We start from the raw sequence: 15,847 nt of genomic DNA on the forward strand, positions 1-15,847 counted from the left end.
GAAACAAAAACAGAAAACTCTTGTCAGTATCCTCATGTGCCACTGTGCTCCCACGTGGATTTTTAAAAGGCCTGCAGCACCTCAACACTCCAGCTGAAAGATTTCCTGGATCCCATTCAAATTCCCCTTAACACAGCGAGCATCTTAGCTGCTTGTTTTGGCCAGGAGCGATCTGTATCTATGACACATCAAGTCCCAAAGGCCCATTATTCATTTGCACCGTTCCTGTAATACAAGTGAGATTGGAGACTCACACGATGTTTTCACACTGCCACTATTGACAACTTTGCCTACGTCTTATGCAACATTTCTGCTCTCCTAAACACTTAATATGTACTTCCCTCTGTGCTGTGCTCAACATGGACACCATGCAAACCTTTACAGATCTTGTAAATATGCTGTGTTTGAACTTTGAACCTGGTTTTTATTTATTTTTAAAGATCCCCTCCAGTCATGTTTTAAGACGTGTAAAATCCTCTGCTTGGAATAATAAATGTTTGTGTGTTTGGCTGTTTTTTTTTCCACAAAAATGTTCAATTACCTTGTTAAAAATCTTTAAAATCACATCTACTCCTTCTTCTAGTTTTAGTTTTAGCCTACTGCTGGTTGCAAGATGTCTCATGCTTCTTCTCTGGAAGTTAAACACTGGACCACAATTGGCTCCAAACTAGTTGTGAGCACAGAGAAACTTTCCACTTTCAGCAGATGAATGTGAAAACAGCCTTCTAGTGTCAAACTCTGCATCTACATCATTCTGCTCAGTGAAGCTCAGATGTCCAACTGAAGGGACAAGAAGAAAAACACATTTTTGACTGGAGAAGGACTTTTACTTAGGTGTTGTTTTTTTGCATTTTATATATAGTTATATATTTAGTTTGCAACTAAAATGCAGACAGAACTTCAGGGCAGGGAATGACATGCAACAGAAGTTCTCTTTTGGAATAAAACTCAAGACATTATGATTATAAAGTATGCATTTTAAACCACCGGGACAGCTGGACGCTCCTTGGCCATGGTCCTTTGTTTACGCGAGTTTCCTCCCAAAATCCAAAGACATGCAACTCTGTCAATATGGAGACTCTAAATTTCCCGTAGATGTGAATGTGTCTCCCTGACTGACTGAGGACCAATTTAAGGTGTGTATCTTATTTTGATCGTGGTATTCTGTGGCAGTATGTATCATCCCTCACCTTCCTGACGAGGTGAGAGGTTTCCAGTCAACTCCTCACAGTATTCATTCATTTCTAGTTAGTAGATGTTTCTCATGTGAAGACAAACTTTTGTTTTCCATAGCAAACTTTTTATCAAAAATGAACAATATAGCTCAGCCTTTTTTTTTTCTTTTTTTTTTTAACCATTTCACATCTAAAGGTTTTTCTTGCTTTAATTTGCTTCTTTGTCTTCCTCGTCCCTTGAAAAACATTTACTCTTGGAATGTATTTGGCAAGTGTTCGTTATTATTCACAAAATAATGACTGTAATGAAGTGTACTGACATGAAAAAAAAAATCACATGAAGACTTCATGACACAGGTGCCAACTATTGTTTGACTCTTTTAAAGACAAAAACAAACAAACAAACACACAAACAAAAACAGACATTAAATTATATTCACATCACACAATAAATGTGAAACATGAGTATGAAACATGAGTCCTGTGGGTGAAAATGTTACAGTCCAACATTTAGTGGAGCATTGATGGAAACTGCTGAGGGACACAGCAACACCAAGGCAAAAAAAGTGTTCGATTACATAATAACAATGACCTTGAAATACATTTAGTTTTATAATGAGTGTCTGAACAGGGATGCCTTAAAGGACACTTGATGATAATGTAGACTGAACCTGTGACTTCCTGTTTCTGCGATGTAAATCCCCTCCTCGGAACTCAAAGTAATTCAAAAGTTTTGGTAATGAAAGCGTTGTTTCCACAGACATTTTAATATGTCAACATTATAAATTTAAAAAAATCCTCATTATGCATCAAGTTAAATCAAATCTGCTGTGATCAGAAGACTAACACAAGTGGTTTTTGAGTGAAGCAGGCAAGATAAGATAAGATCTGTGCTAACACAATAAATATGTTTTCAGCTCAGCGATAAATCTGTCGACAGTTACAAATCTTAACGTGAGACGAGTTTTTGAACACACAACTACACAACAGCCACTTTATGATAGTTTCACTGATGTAGTTATAGATTCTGACCCCTGTCCACATTTGGTAAAGAAAAAGAAAAAGCAGGCAGAAACATCACACTAAACAGAAAACACTCTCAAGAAGGCTCTGTCCTGAAGCGTGTGAGCGTTTTTCCATTGTACCGTGAGCCAAATAAACAAGTGAAATGTTAGTACTCTGTCCTCCTTGACTTGGAAATTTGAGATGTGCTACCTTTTCACATTTTCGGAGCATGCTCACAGGATTTTGGGTTTTGAACTTCACTGAGAATCCCATTGTCGAAGCACAACCTCCTTTCAGCTATCACAAAGTAGAAATAGAAAACACTCTCAAGAAGGCTCTGTCCTGAAACGCTTAAGTTGTGCCATGAGCCAAATAAACAAGTGAAATGTTAGTACTCTGTCCTCTTTGACTTGGAAATTTGAGATGTGCTACCTTTTCACATTTTCGGAGCATGCTCACAGGATTTTGGGTTTCGAACTTCACTGAGAATCCCATTGTCGAAGCAAAACCTCCTTTCAGCCATCACAAAGTAGAAAAAGAAAACACTCTCAAGAAGGCTCTGTCCTGAAATGCTTAAGTTGTGCTGTGAGCCAAATAAACAAGTGAAATATTAGTATTTTCTCTTCTTAACTTGGAAATTTGAGATGTGCTACCTCTTCACATTTTTCAGAACATGCATTTTCGGTTTAGCTCTTCACTGAGAATCACATTATTGAAGCACAACCTCCTTTTCCAATTCAGCCTTTACACAAAATAGTTTTAAATGTTGCTCTGGAAATGAAAAAAAAAAAAAACTGCTGGTAAATTTCTGGCACTCCTTTGCTAACAACAAATGACAGCTAAGTAGTAATTTGAGTTTTTAAGAAAGAATGGAGTGACACAAGGCGCCATCTAAAGGCCATGGTATAAAAGAACAGCTTCATCACTTCGGGCAGTGTGTATCACAGTCTATGACATACAGAAACTCTCAAAAAAAGGAGCCGTCAGTATAAAAAGAGGATTTTCTAGCCTTGGTGCTTCACCCTTACACTTCATGGACTTTGTCTCTCTAGGCGTGACTCAGAGTTTCCCTCTCATGCTCTACTACTGCTCTACTCACACTGTTCCAAACTGTCAACTAATCTCACCCATTCTGTCTCAACCTGCTTGTTTTTTTTCCCTCTCTTTTCTTCATTTACAATGAGGAAAAATAAACATGCACTTTGGTTAATCCAATTAATTTTTAGGCAGCATTTAAAGATGCAATCACTTTCATTCTCATACACCAGCGTGCTCTCCTCCTCTTTTGATGCTTGTTGAAGAAACCAGAGTGACAGGCAGCAGAAGACAAAAAGAAACAAAACAAGGCTGCTCCCAGATCAGGTAAAACCAGTTCTGACTCCAGGTGGTTTGGACCAAAAGTTCCTCCTCCTGACTTACAAATGACACAAAGAATTCTGTGTGACGGGGGTAAGCAAAACCATAACACAAAATGATAAAAACACTCCAAAGCCAGCAGACAACCCTTGGCTTGACCAGTCACGCAGCATAGGTACCACAGGTGAAAAGTTTTGGATGTGTTCTTCATGTGGCATTGGTAAGAGGGACACCTATGCTCTGTGTCTACAGGATTGTCACTCTCTGAGAAGTGTCCCTTTGTCCCTTTCTCGCTCGTGGTAAGTCCTCATCACGCTCTCTATTGCTTTTCTAGGCTCAGTCTTTTCGGATAGTGCAAATTGAAGGAGGACACACACACACACCTCTACTCACATTAAAATAGAATGACGATGAATCTAGTTGCTACCTGTTGGTTTTTAACTTCTCCCAAAGCCTGGTCTCTCGAGGATGTAAAGCGAGATAAGATTTGACAAACACAAAAGCGTAACCCCTTCATAACCTTGAATCAATCATGATGATGCTGTGATTTGCAGTTAACTGGGTCTCTGTAAACAAGACGACATGTTTTATTACTACAGCTTATTTTCTATATTTTTCCACTGCTGCACTGGTTCCGCTCCAGAAGAGAGCCTGAACCTTCATATCAGGCTCCTGGATATTGACTTTTTAGCTCAGTATGGAGCTGTGCACTGACAGAAGAAACATGCTAAAACTGCCCTAATGGCACAATTACTCTTTTTTTTTTTTTTACTACAGTGAAGCCTGAAAACCGCTGTCAAGGTGTTCAAGGGAAAGGCAAACAAAAGTGTTTGTCTGAAATCTTATCTGACGAGAAGTAGTGGAGGAGAACTTCTTTGGCAACTCAAGAAGAGCAGAGGAACCTTCAGGATAAAGAGGTGGTGGTGGTTGGGGGGTTAATTACGAGTCAAACACTGAAATCGGTTCTTGAAGAACAGGAGGCCATTTTTCGTGTGTGTGGCATCGGAGGAGGCCGGCGGGTAACGAAACTTGGCGTAAATCTTGTCGCTCTCTGATTGGCTGACCCAGGGGAGTTTGATTTTGGTCGCATGATTGACAATGACATCGTCGCAAGAGCCCACGTGGAGAGATCCCAGGCCGTCGATGAAGAACTCTGAAAAACAGACGAAAACAAAGTATTTCAACCATATACATGCAAAACCTGGTTAAAGTCTTAGTCAGAACCTGGTTCAAACTCACAGAACTTTATTTTAAATTCTGTTGGAGAACCCAAAGTTTTCAAAGATACCAAATATGTCAGGCTGATTATTGGAGGAAATAAAGTAACATATAAAATATATAATGATGCACAAAACATCTCGAATATTCCCTTAATGGAGAGGTGCAGCCAAAAAAAAACATGGAGTCTTGGGTTAAATATTTCACTCAGTGTAAACATCATTTAGCCTCAATGAAGACAGTGTGCAATAATTCAATTTTATCAGCCTTTGGACATTATGGGATTAAATTGACTTTAATTAAATCTAATGTACAATTTAACAGTACAATTCTCTTCGCCAACACTATTTTGGTACATAATCTGATACTATCTCAATTAATGCTGAAATTAGATGAAAACCTTTGGAGTTTAACCATAATTTAGTAAAAATATTTAACTAAACAGCGCAATCTGGTGGTCAAACAGATGTGTTTGTGAGTCTGCTACCTTTTTAGCCATGCCAGGCTTGAGGTTCACATTTTTGGGGTTTTTTGTGAAATATCTCGAAAGCTATTAAATGGATTAGATGGAAATTGGTGCAGACATTAGTGCCCCCCTTCAGGATGAATGGTAATAATTTTGGTGATCCTCGAACTTTTCCATTATCGCCATCATCAAGTCAAAATTGTAATGTGTCCAATACGTTGATTTATGACCAAATACCTGCAAAACTAATGACATTCCCAATGTCCTCAGCTGTTTGTGTTTAGTGCTAATCAGCAAATGTCAGTATGCGAACATGCCAGATAAGATGGTGAACATGGTGAACATTTTACCAGTATACCATGTTAGCATGAGTTTTCTTCAGCTTACTCCACGATAATGGAAAAAATTTCTGTGTCTCTTTGTCTCATTTTGCGCTCGTCGCTGTGTCCCAGCTGCAAACTACACACTGATTCTAGCCAGGTTTGGAATAAGTAGTGGTCATACTGGGAAAAGAACAGCAAGAAAAGCAATTATGCATACCAAATTCAACTTGAATGAGATGTTTATCCCATGAGATGTTTCCACACCACCGTGACAAAAACACAAGCTGCAAACTTTGCTTTTTTCTCAGACTTATGACTTGGGACTGTTTGTGTGTGTCTGTGGGTTTATGTCTGTGGGATGGATGTGGGTTTCTTACTGTCTTTGGGTGTGTGTGTGTATGTGTGTGTATGTGTGTGTGTGTGTGTGTGTGTGTGTGTGTGTGTTTGTGTAGGCATTTTAATGTAAAGCATATTGAGTTGACTTGTAATTTAATGTGCAGTGCATGCAGTATATTGCAATACACAGAGGAAATGCAGGAGCTGCTCACAACTCGACAAAAACCTCCAACAAATTCTGCTGTGGTCAGACGGCTTCAGGAGCGTCACAGAAAATAAAAAATAATTTTGCTTGTTAAGTTCAACAAGCAGAAACTTTGTTTCACACATTTTCTACATTTTCCTGTTGGTATAAAAAGTCTTATATACTAACAACTAAATGGTACTAAAAAGTGTAAGTTGCAGATTATTATAGTACATATTGTATTATAATGTATAAAATGAGCATGTAGTTTGGAATAGGGACACAGATATAGCTTTCTTTATATACTCTCCAGGTATGTGACATATATAAAAAGCTACCTTTAGTGTTTGTTGAGTGTCGACAATATTGTAATAATGATATAAAGTAAAGATTTGTATATTCTATAGAAACAAAATCTGATGGATCCTACAAAGATGTTACTTTTACTTATTGTAGTTTTCAAACCTTTGATATTTTTTATTTTCTTTTAGTTTCTATCTTAACTATTACCTTTTCAGAGTTATTTCACTTATTTTCTGATATCTATATTTGGCTTGTTTAGCTTTTTCTTGTTTTATTGATCAATGTGATTTTAAATTGCTGTTTGTTTTATTGTTGTTCATGTTGTGTGTACCCCAGTAAGACAACCAACCCCTTTGTGGAAGCTAATGAAGATCCAAAAAAAGAATACTGAGCTCTACAGTAATATCAATTGTCCCATCTCCTTGCTGAGGTGTTTGTACTGTACTCACCCAGGTGAGCGACTCTGGTGAGGCGTGGGTCAAAGCCGACCTGCTGGACTTTGTCCGTCCGAGCCAGGAAGAAGTTAATGACCCCGTCAGTCACAACACAGTTGGGGAATCCTTGGATGACATGATGAAATCCTCTCCTCATGTGTAAACAGTCACCATCCTCCTCCCCGGGCTCAATGGATATAGTCTGTCTGTAGGTGGCAGTATAACCTGTGGCCTCCCGCACTGCACCACCCACCTGGACACACACACACACACACACACACACACAAACACACGCACACACACGCAAACACACGCACACACACACAGACGTCAGTACCTGGCATCTCAGCAAAAAACACCAGTTTATTTGTCTGTCACTCACCAGATCCAGAGTGGTCCTCTCTAAAACATCCACAAGCTTCTCCAGCTTGGTGTTGGCTGTGAAGATGAAGTCATCATCCACCCACAGCACGTACTTTGTGGTCACCTGGGAAACGGCCAGGTTTCGTCCGGCAAACCAGCCCTATGGTACGACACGTGACACTGAGCTTGAGATCCAGACATCATCAACAGCAACAACAGGAATGTGTCACCCACACTTCTCCTACCTTTCCAAAAGGCATGATGTAATGTTCGATGTAAGGCCCGGAGATGGTTTTGGGATTTTCACTGTCATCAGCGATTACTATGGTGACAGTGGGATAGTATTTTCTCACACTGTCAATAAGATCTTGAAGCTTCTCATAACGCAGGAAAGTCTTGGTAGCTATGGTAACGAGAGCGCTGACATTGTAGTCTGCAGAGAAGAAGGATCAGACAGCAGTTTCAGGAAAATTCACTTGCAAATACTTCAGTTCAGTTTAATGGAATATTTGACTGTAGTTGTGGTTACTGTTGAAATGCCAGTGATGTGCTGTACCTCCTTTAGATCCTGTGTTGTACAGTTTTGGTGTTACACCGTGACGGATCTTGATACTGAAGGTGGCTTGATGCCCCTCTGTCTCAAACTGCACTGAAAGACACAACAAAAAAGGACTTAATAAACTTGATTAGCGTAATAGCTAACCTGTCTTGTCCCACTGTTGTTTGGAGAACAGACATATTTATTATCAATGGTTATCGTCGTTTCTGTTGAGCTGTGATCACTCTGAAATGAACACTGTCCATATGCAGGTAAAAGGTTGGCAGTCAATTCAGAAAAGTAAATCTGATCTTTGGTTTCAGACTTTGTTCCTCCTCTTGTTCATTCTTGCGTTGTCCATGAACTATCGAAGCAAAACAAACTTTCTGTTTTAAACACTCAGGCTGCTTCCTGATTGGCTGCCCGACTCTCCACAAAGAGATGGCATCTAAACGTCTGCAAATATATCCTCCAACCGACCTGGACAGGACAACAAAATATCTGTCTGATTTTAAACTGAACACAGCACCTTGAAAATGTGTATGATGCCTCAATTACCTTAATTACATACAATTTTTTTTCTCCAAGTTATTCAATTTTTTTTTTTTTAGAATTAAGCATAACAAAGTCCATCTTTTGAGGCCTCACCTGTGTCCGCTGTGCTGGGGTGGAACAGCGTGTTTGTGTAGGTGACAAACTGCAGCTGTCGGTTCAGGTTCGGCAGGAGGCTGCTAGACAGTGACATGTGCATCTCGCCGTCACCTTTGATTTTCACTCCGTCTACCTCTGCCGCCACGTTCAGCGCTCCCAGCGTGGCAGTGATGTTTATCTGCAGCGAGAGATGAAAAGAAAGTAGGTGGGATGGTGGAAGGACAGCAGATATATAAATATATGGTAAAGTTAAGATGGCCATACTGAAATACTTACTGAGTAATGGTCTCTGGGAAGGTCGTGTAAGGCCAAGCCTGAAAATATGATTACAATTTAAAGGATTAACTGCAATAGCCATGGGACTTTATTTAATCCACTCTGGTGTCCACTTCCTGTGAGCAGAAATTGAATAAATTGTGCTCTCTAAGGGGTGAGCAGGCTGCTAATTGTTCTTCAGTACAGACTGTATGTCAACATTTGTTTATCTATAGAGTTTTAGACAAGTAAAAGCATTCACCTCATTGCAGAGTCTTATTTTTGACATTATGAAGTTTATAGACTTATAAACAAAGTTCGGGAACCAAAGACCACGCCTTGTACGCAACCCATTTCCGCACCACAGGGTATTTAGACACACCATATCCGCTCCTCTCCCCTCTGTCTCAGCTTGCAAGTCCCTCCCACCTGACCCCTCCGCTAACTTTCCTCTCTTCTCTGCTCAAACACAGGAACAGGGGGGCCTCGTACAGATGCCAGATCATCGAGACAGCACCCCCACCCTGAGTCTCAACCCCTGTTCCCACTTACCTCCCCGATGTCGATGCATCTCCTCCTTTCATCTATCACTCTCCTATCCACTCCCTCCTTCCCCTCTTTCCCGCCTGCTCTTCTTTCTCCCCATCCCTCGACCCTCATCCCTTCGACCCCTACCCCCTCATCCCGCATCCCACGACCTCGACCCTCACCCCCGCATCCTCACACCCCCCGACCCTCTCCCTTCCCCCATCCATCCTTCCCTCTCCAACCATCCCTCTAACTATCCTTCCTCCTTTTCACCCTGCCTTCCATCACACTCCCAATAAACCATTAAATCCATATTCTAGAAGGAGTGGTCTTGGTTAGTGAAAGTTTGATATGTGCTTGCTATTTGGGCTGTACATATACGCGCATAAACGAAAGACAATGTGCTTTTTTTATAGCAGTCACATAAACATGAATCAGCTCTGGGTTGGTGTTAAAAAAAGTAACTTTGTTGATTTTTTAACTGTTGTAGCCAGTGCATTAATGAATTAATCTAATCAGTGATGCTACACTACAACAACATCTGGCTTTAACTGTTGGACAAAAATCAAATTTAACAAACAAGTCCTGTTGAAATGTGTGTGCCCAATCGATCTGAAGTCGTACCTGGGATGATGATTGTTTTCAGGGGTCGTACCTCCACCCCCTGTGTTGGATACTGTAAGGGACTGTTAGCCTCTGCAATAATGAGCACATCTGCAGGTGTCTGCGACCTGAGGGGGGAAAAGCTTAAAATCAGGAAGATGTATAGCCTTCACACAACATACAGTGCTGTACATCCACAAACATACACAGGAATAATGAGATAGTTAAAATCCAGTTAGAGGATTTTGCTTTTTAAAAACACAAATGGACTGAATTGACTCAATGGCCGCTAATAAAAGATCATTTCACCTAATGATTTTGTTCTTGACTGAAAAAAAGTTAAAGGTATTAAATGAGCCAGTATAGAGATCTCCTTAAAAGTATTGCTGTTGTGTTTTGGATCAGTTGGACCAGTCAGTAATGAATCTTGACTGGTTCAGAATAAAAGGCAAAGAGGTGCAAAGAGAGAGACAGAGAGGTTATAATCTTTAAAATGGTCCAGAGATAACTGAAGCTGATTTAGCACCTGATAACGTCCAAATATGTGCTGAACAGATCAATATATCATGCTTCATGATAATATTTGTGGATTGTTTTGAGGTGAAATGCAGCTCTGTGCTCCTGTAATTATAACATCTCTGTTTTACGGTGCCGCTCACCTCTTCTGGAAACTCTTGTACTCCTTGGCCCTTCTCCTCTTCATCTCCTCCAGTTCAGAGGCCTCAAAGGCAGTGTGCAGCGGGTGAGCTGACACCCGCGGGAATAAGAGTTGGGCGAAGGGCAGGTTCACTCTTCCGCTCTCACCCTCACATAAGCATCCGTTACGTGCCAACAAGCTGGGGAGCAAATTGTCAGAGACACGTGTGTGTGTGAAGAAATCAGGTTTCAGCTGAGGTCTGCTGGGCTGATAGATGGAAGAAATTAACTAAACTGAACTAAATTAAAAAGCTTCTTACTTTGCCACACTATCCCTCAAGCGAAAGGGGATGTTGCCTAATTGGTGGTCTGGTTCTGGGAGCCTCTCTTCCAGATGCCTTTCTACGATAGGCCCCGGTCGCTGCCATACATCCACCATGGTGTAGCCTCGAGTGGGCCACGAATGGAGGAGGGCCAGTACCAGCACCGCAGACACCAGGATGGCGAGCAGCACCATCTTCCTCAGAGAGCGCATCCTAAAACCTGACACAGACAAGGCCAATAAGATTTTACAGCAAAATCATCACATGCAGATATATACATTGAAGGAGTTAGTAGTCAATCCATTCCTAATACAACTCCAGTATAACAGACGGGGGACAAAATCCACAAAAATACAAAGTTCAGCCAGAGCTATTATGGGGATTCAGCAGCCTGAGTGAGACAATCTTCAAAATTCTCTGTGGTACTGTATCATCCCTTTGCTGCCGCCTGGCAAAGACACACAGTCCAGGAAAATACAAAGAGGGAATTTGTGTGCTAAAACATCTTTGGAAGTCTTGAAACCTCATGTCAGCTTCATCTGAATTTTGTCCTCAACCTCTTAAAAACATCAAGAAGCAGCCAGTAAACCCTTCAACACACATACAGGCATGTACGTGTTGTTTCAAGATAGACTTGTATAAAACCTATCCTTCAATCATCGTCCTGGCTCCAAACAGTCTTCAGATGCCCTGTGTTTACATTTACAGCGGAGCCACTTAGCGTATGAAACATTAAATAAAACACCAGACAGAGTAAAAGTCATGCAGCTGGGAATAAAATGCTGACCTGCTGGATTAGCAGAATGAAGTTTCAGATCAGAGAGCTCAGTATCGTTGTGTAAAATCTAAAGTCAGCATTTCAATAGTTTATCAAACACAGAAATCTAGCATATGGGAGTTGTTTTCTCCCTCCTTACCTCTCTCCTCTCCTTCAGTTATCATTAATCATCTGTTCCCTGCTCACTTTGTCTCTGCCACATCTACCGAAAGCAGATGTCTCACCCTCTGCAAATTTGCCGGCTGCACAATGAGCCTTTTCTCCTCCCAGCTGAACAAAAACCCTATTTCCGCTCAGACTTATGAGATATTGCTGGTATGCTGGCCTCCCTCTCCGTGGCTGAAGCTGTTTATCCAGCTAGCTTAACCAGTGGTCCTCAAAGAGGGGTCCCCCAAGGATCCTTGAGGGGGTTCCAGGGGGTCCCCAGCAAAAAGGGGAATCATTTATTTTCATTATAATTCCACCCATAAGTAACACAATGATAGAATGTATGACTATTTTGGTCATGGGTTTCAAACACTTTCTGTAATAAAACATCTAAAATCTAAAATCTTATCAAATGGGGTCAAATATGTCCAGAAAGACCGTTAGACTGAGGGGGCAGTCTTTAAGTTAACTGAGAGACAAAAATCAATACAAAATATCCATGAATACAGGCTCTTAAAATATATGTCATCTTACAACCAACATTATCTTCACAGAAATACTGGAATCAGTGTAAATAAATGCATACAGATGCGAAACAGCACCTATTTGTTCATCTGGGCTACAGACTGGTAGCTAAAGTCACAGATTTGAAGCAAATCTGTCATGCTTGATAGCTTCATGCTAACTGAGAAAACAACAATTATAATAATGTACAAAATGAACAATATTTACGCTCCACAATCGCAATTCTTAGATGAATAAATATTTATTTTTTATATAACGTTTTTCTCCGACAAAAATAAAAGTGCAATTTAACTCTAAAACTGTATTTTCACTCTGTGTCACTAGATGGCATTAAAAGACTGAAGAATATGAAATAGATTCATTTATTTCTTAGGACATTTCAGAGGGGGAAAACAGAGAAGCTGGTTGTTAAGCTGCAGCTAATTGTACAGTAATCTGATCTGACTGAGCACCAAATGTCTAAGAATTTATTTCTTCCTTTTTCTTTCTTAAATATTTTGGCCTGTGACTACCTGAACTTTAAAAACAATTAACAAACTGCATTCTTCTCGTGTTTGTTAATCTATCAAACATAGTCCAACTCAAGCCAATTCATTTCACAAGCATTTTGAATTTGATCAGAAAGCTTTTTTTTCTTTTGCTTTTTCAGCCACAAAAAAAGTTATGGAGGAAATAAAGGAAAGGGAAGTTTTTCAAAAGATGACTTAAGCTGTTCAGAATGATTCTGCATTGCACTTTTTTCCATTCATGATCAAAATTAACCCAAAATAGTTGAAAATTTGACTTTAATATACCCAACTGCCTCTATCCAGTCAGTGAAAGGAGATCTTCTGTAGGCACCTGCATCTCCAGAAACCATGTAGAGAGTCACAGTAATGAGTGTGTGCCTTCCCCATCTGGAGACAAGAAGAAATAAACAAAATATGGACAACAAACTCACTATAACATCACACATACAATATAACTGCACAAAGCCATTACATCACCACATAAAAACATGTGGTGCCTCATCAGCTGCTTGCGTGGTCTTGCAGCCCCCAGGGGAAATCATGTAGGCTTTGGGGGAGGGGAGCAATTTAGCCTTATTATGGTAAGCTGGAGAAAAATCAATAAAATCTTTAATGGGAACTGGTCCTTTAAAAGCACTTCTTCTTCCTTCTTCTATTAGTGATAGGCTACAGTGAGTGTACATACAGTCTGTTATATTTACCAAACTCACTGGTGGATTCACAGAAAGACCACAGTCACGTCTCTCACAGGTGTAGCAGACTCAAAAGAGAGGGACATGTGGATATTTTGTTCTTAAGGCAGCTCATCGCATGTGGTCTCTAAAATAAGACAAAATAAGAAAACAGCATGTTCAGGATGCATTTTAAGTGCTCTCTTTCCTTCGATATACAGTATCCAATAAATAAGGATTCTACTGTGTTTACTGTAACAGTCAGTCAGTGAATTTCTAATTATCTTGGCTGTAATAAACAATGTTAAACGAGAGCAACACACAGGGATGAAATAATGTTTCCTCACTTACATTAACAGCAATAAATGATGAATTGAACCACGAGATACAGTTTAAAGTCTTTACTGTTCAAGTTCAAACTCATGCAGGTAGCCTATCACCACTTATCCTGTTGAAAAGGTAAACTGAACATTGTAGCAGTCTAAAAAAAAGTAGTACCAATTGCTTTTTCTAAATACTGAAATAATGTTTCCAACTACATAACAAATAACACTAAAGCAAAAACAGGCAGAATCACACAAATCCACTGTTGCGCGTTAAAACTCTTCAAATGTGTAGTTTTAAACTACAATTTTCTTGACGCAAAACAGGATATGACCATATTTCAGAGATAAGCTTCCAGTGAAAGACTTTAATATACTGACCAGCCCATCATGATATGATACAAACCAAAACGGCAGAATATGAGCAACATGAGGAACATGAGGAAATATGGCAGGTATAATTATAATTCAAACAATTACTATGAAAAATATAACAATCACATGTTTGAACTGTGTGATATTAGTCAGGTTAAGCTCGTTAATTCAACCCCACAGTCATTTTAATGGCATCACTCAGTCTTACATCTCTACATTTTTTACATTTTGAACGAGCTGTTTTGATATCACCATCCTCAGACGGAATTAGGTCGATTAGGTGAGAGACGATCTGTCAAGTCATGTGGAAATGTCTGAATCAGAATAATACTTTATCGGGCTTATGAGGAGGTGAGGAGATCTGTTATAGATATAGATATAAATGCAGCTCAGTCCCTCCCAAAGTGCGCGTGACAGATTTGTTGCCTCCATTGAATCCATTCACAGCATGTAATATTAAATCACCGCAATGTTATCGTGCACCAGTGCCTCCTTATTGTCCGGCATCCTTGAACGCATGAAAATGTCAAGGTAATGCAGTCGTCTGTGCTGCAATCCGGTCCGGCGAACATAAAAGCCTGGTTGCAGATACAGTACGATCCCCTCAGACAGGCCTATTAGCCTACCTTGTCGTGAACAAGACTGTAGGGGGAAAAAATCATGCACACAAAAGCTTGATGTGTCTTTACATCCCTTACATGCTGAAACACATTTTCTTCTATAGACAGCATTTGGGCATTTATTTTCTTTCTACGCAATCTTAAACGTCTCTCTTCTATTTCTGATTAGTCCAGCAGACAAATCGTCAAATGTTCGCGCAAGAGTTGGAAATACCGTCAAAAAATAACGCGCTGAAGACAGAGCTATAGGCCTGTTATTACAGCCAAATCATAAGAAAAGGGAGCTCACCTCAGTCTAAAGACGCGCAGTGTTATCTGTTTCACCTTCCTCCCGCACGGAGGTCGCCCTTCTTAATGAACGTATTCCTTAATGGTCCTGCAAATGGGATTAGATTAGATGTGGGGGGAAAGGAGCAGTGGCCACACATCGCAGCACTGCAGGCTGTAGACGGATGCTCCCCTGCAGCAGCAGCAGCAGCGGCAGCAGCGGCAGCGGCACAGCGGAGAGCTCACCGCACCGCAACACGGCGGGAGGAGAGGCAACTGTGATGGCAACACATCTCATCAACTGATAGTGGCCTGGAAAACAACATATGCAACATTTCGTTCTTTTTTGAAAATAAATGCATCATATTAACTACTATTAACATTTACTTAATGATAATGTACCCGTGTGTTCCTGCATGTAGACGGGTAGATGTGGGCGTATGTCTTTAGTGTGTGTGTGTGTGTGTGTGTGTGTGTGTGTGTGTGTGTGTGTGTGTGTGTGTGTGGTCTGTCTGGTATCATGTGATGGCATGTGTGAATGCATGTTTTTCCATACGAGCTGTATCACTATTTAAATGATTCACAGTTTTAACATTAAAGTAATACCTCACGGTTGAAGTTCACACCTTATTGTATGCTCGGTGGGCACAAAATGAAGAAGTTTTAAATTTGTACCTGAACATTTGAACCTTGGAATTCTTAGAAAGCAGAAACCTTATGTTGCCAAATAAGATCTGCAAATTGGCTTGTGACATGCCCAACTCATTAGGCCAATGGAAGTCTGGATTCTGTCCCAAAGTGTGTTTATTTTCTGGCGAGAACAACGGTGACAGCTGACATGTGCGGCGGAGGTGCCGCCCACTGACTGTATGCCGGTGTCATAAACTAACACACCCAAGAATGAGGAACCCGTTGACAGACACATAAATTAGCCA

At 40.4% G+C, this 15,847-nt stretch overlaps 1 protein-coding gene across 3 annotated transcripts; it reads right to left on the bottom strand.

Annotated features, from left to right (window-relative positions):
* Positions 1 to 1,882: 1,882 nt before the first annotated feature.
* On the bottom strand, positions 1,883 to 15,232 carry b4galnt1b (beta-1,4-N-acetyl-galactosaminyl transferase 1b). Of its 3 annotated transcripts, none has more exons than XM_044348052.1 (13): positions 14,935 to 15,232; positions 13,367 to 13,475; positions 12,942 to 13,043; positions 10,695 to 10,917; positions 10,398 to 10,574; positions 9,760 to 9,866; positions 8,629 to 8,666; positions 8,350 to 8,530; positions 7,720 to 7,812; positions 7,409 to 7,596; positions 7,183 to 7,323; positions 6,816 to 7,053; positions 1,883 to 4,689 (listed from the first exon to the last, which is right to left on the bottom strand). In XM_044348052.1, the coding sequence occupies exons 4-13, from the start codon at positions 10,907 to 10,909 to the stop codon at positions 4,472 to 4,474; spliced, it is 1,596 nt and encodes a 531-aa protein (XP_044203987.1). In that variant the 5' UTR covers positions 10,910 to 10,917; positions 12,942 to 13,043; positions 13,367 to 13,475; positions 14,935 to 15,232; the 3' UTR covers positions 1,883 to 4,471. The 3 variants fall into 3 exon arrangements, with proteins under 3 accessions (XP_044203987.1, XP_044203986.1, XP_044203984.1); XM_044348051.1 differs by having other exon boundaries at positions 12,947 to 13,043; positions 13,358 to 13,475; XM_044348049.1 differs by having other exon boundaries at positions 13,358 to 13,475.
* Positions 15,233 to 15,847: the final 615 nt, after the last annotated feature.

Source organism: Thunnus albacares, chromosome 4 (assembly GCF_914725855.1).
Source record: "Thunnus albacares chromosome 4, fThuAlb1.1, whole genome shotgun sequence".
NCBI classification, from domain to species: domain Eukaryota; kingdom Metazoa; phylum Chordata; class Actinopteri; order Scombriformes; family Scombridae; genus Thunnus; species Thunnus albacares.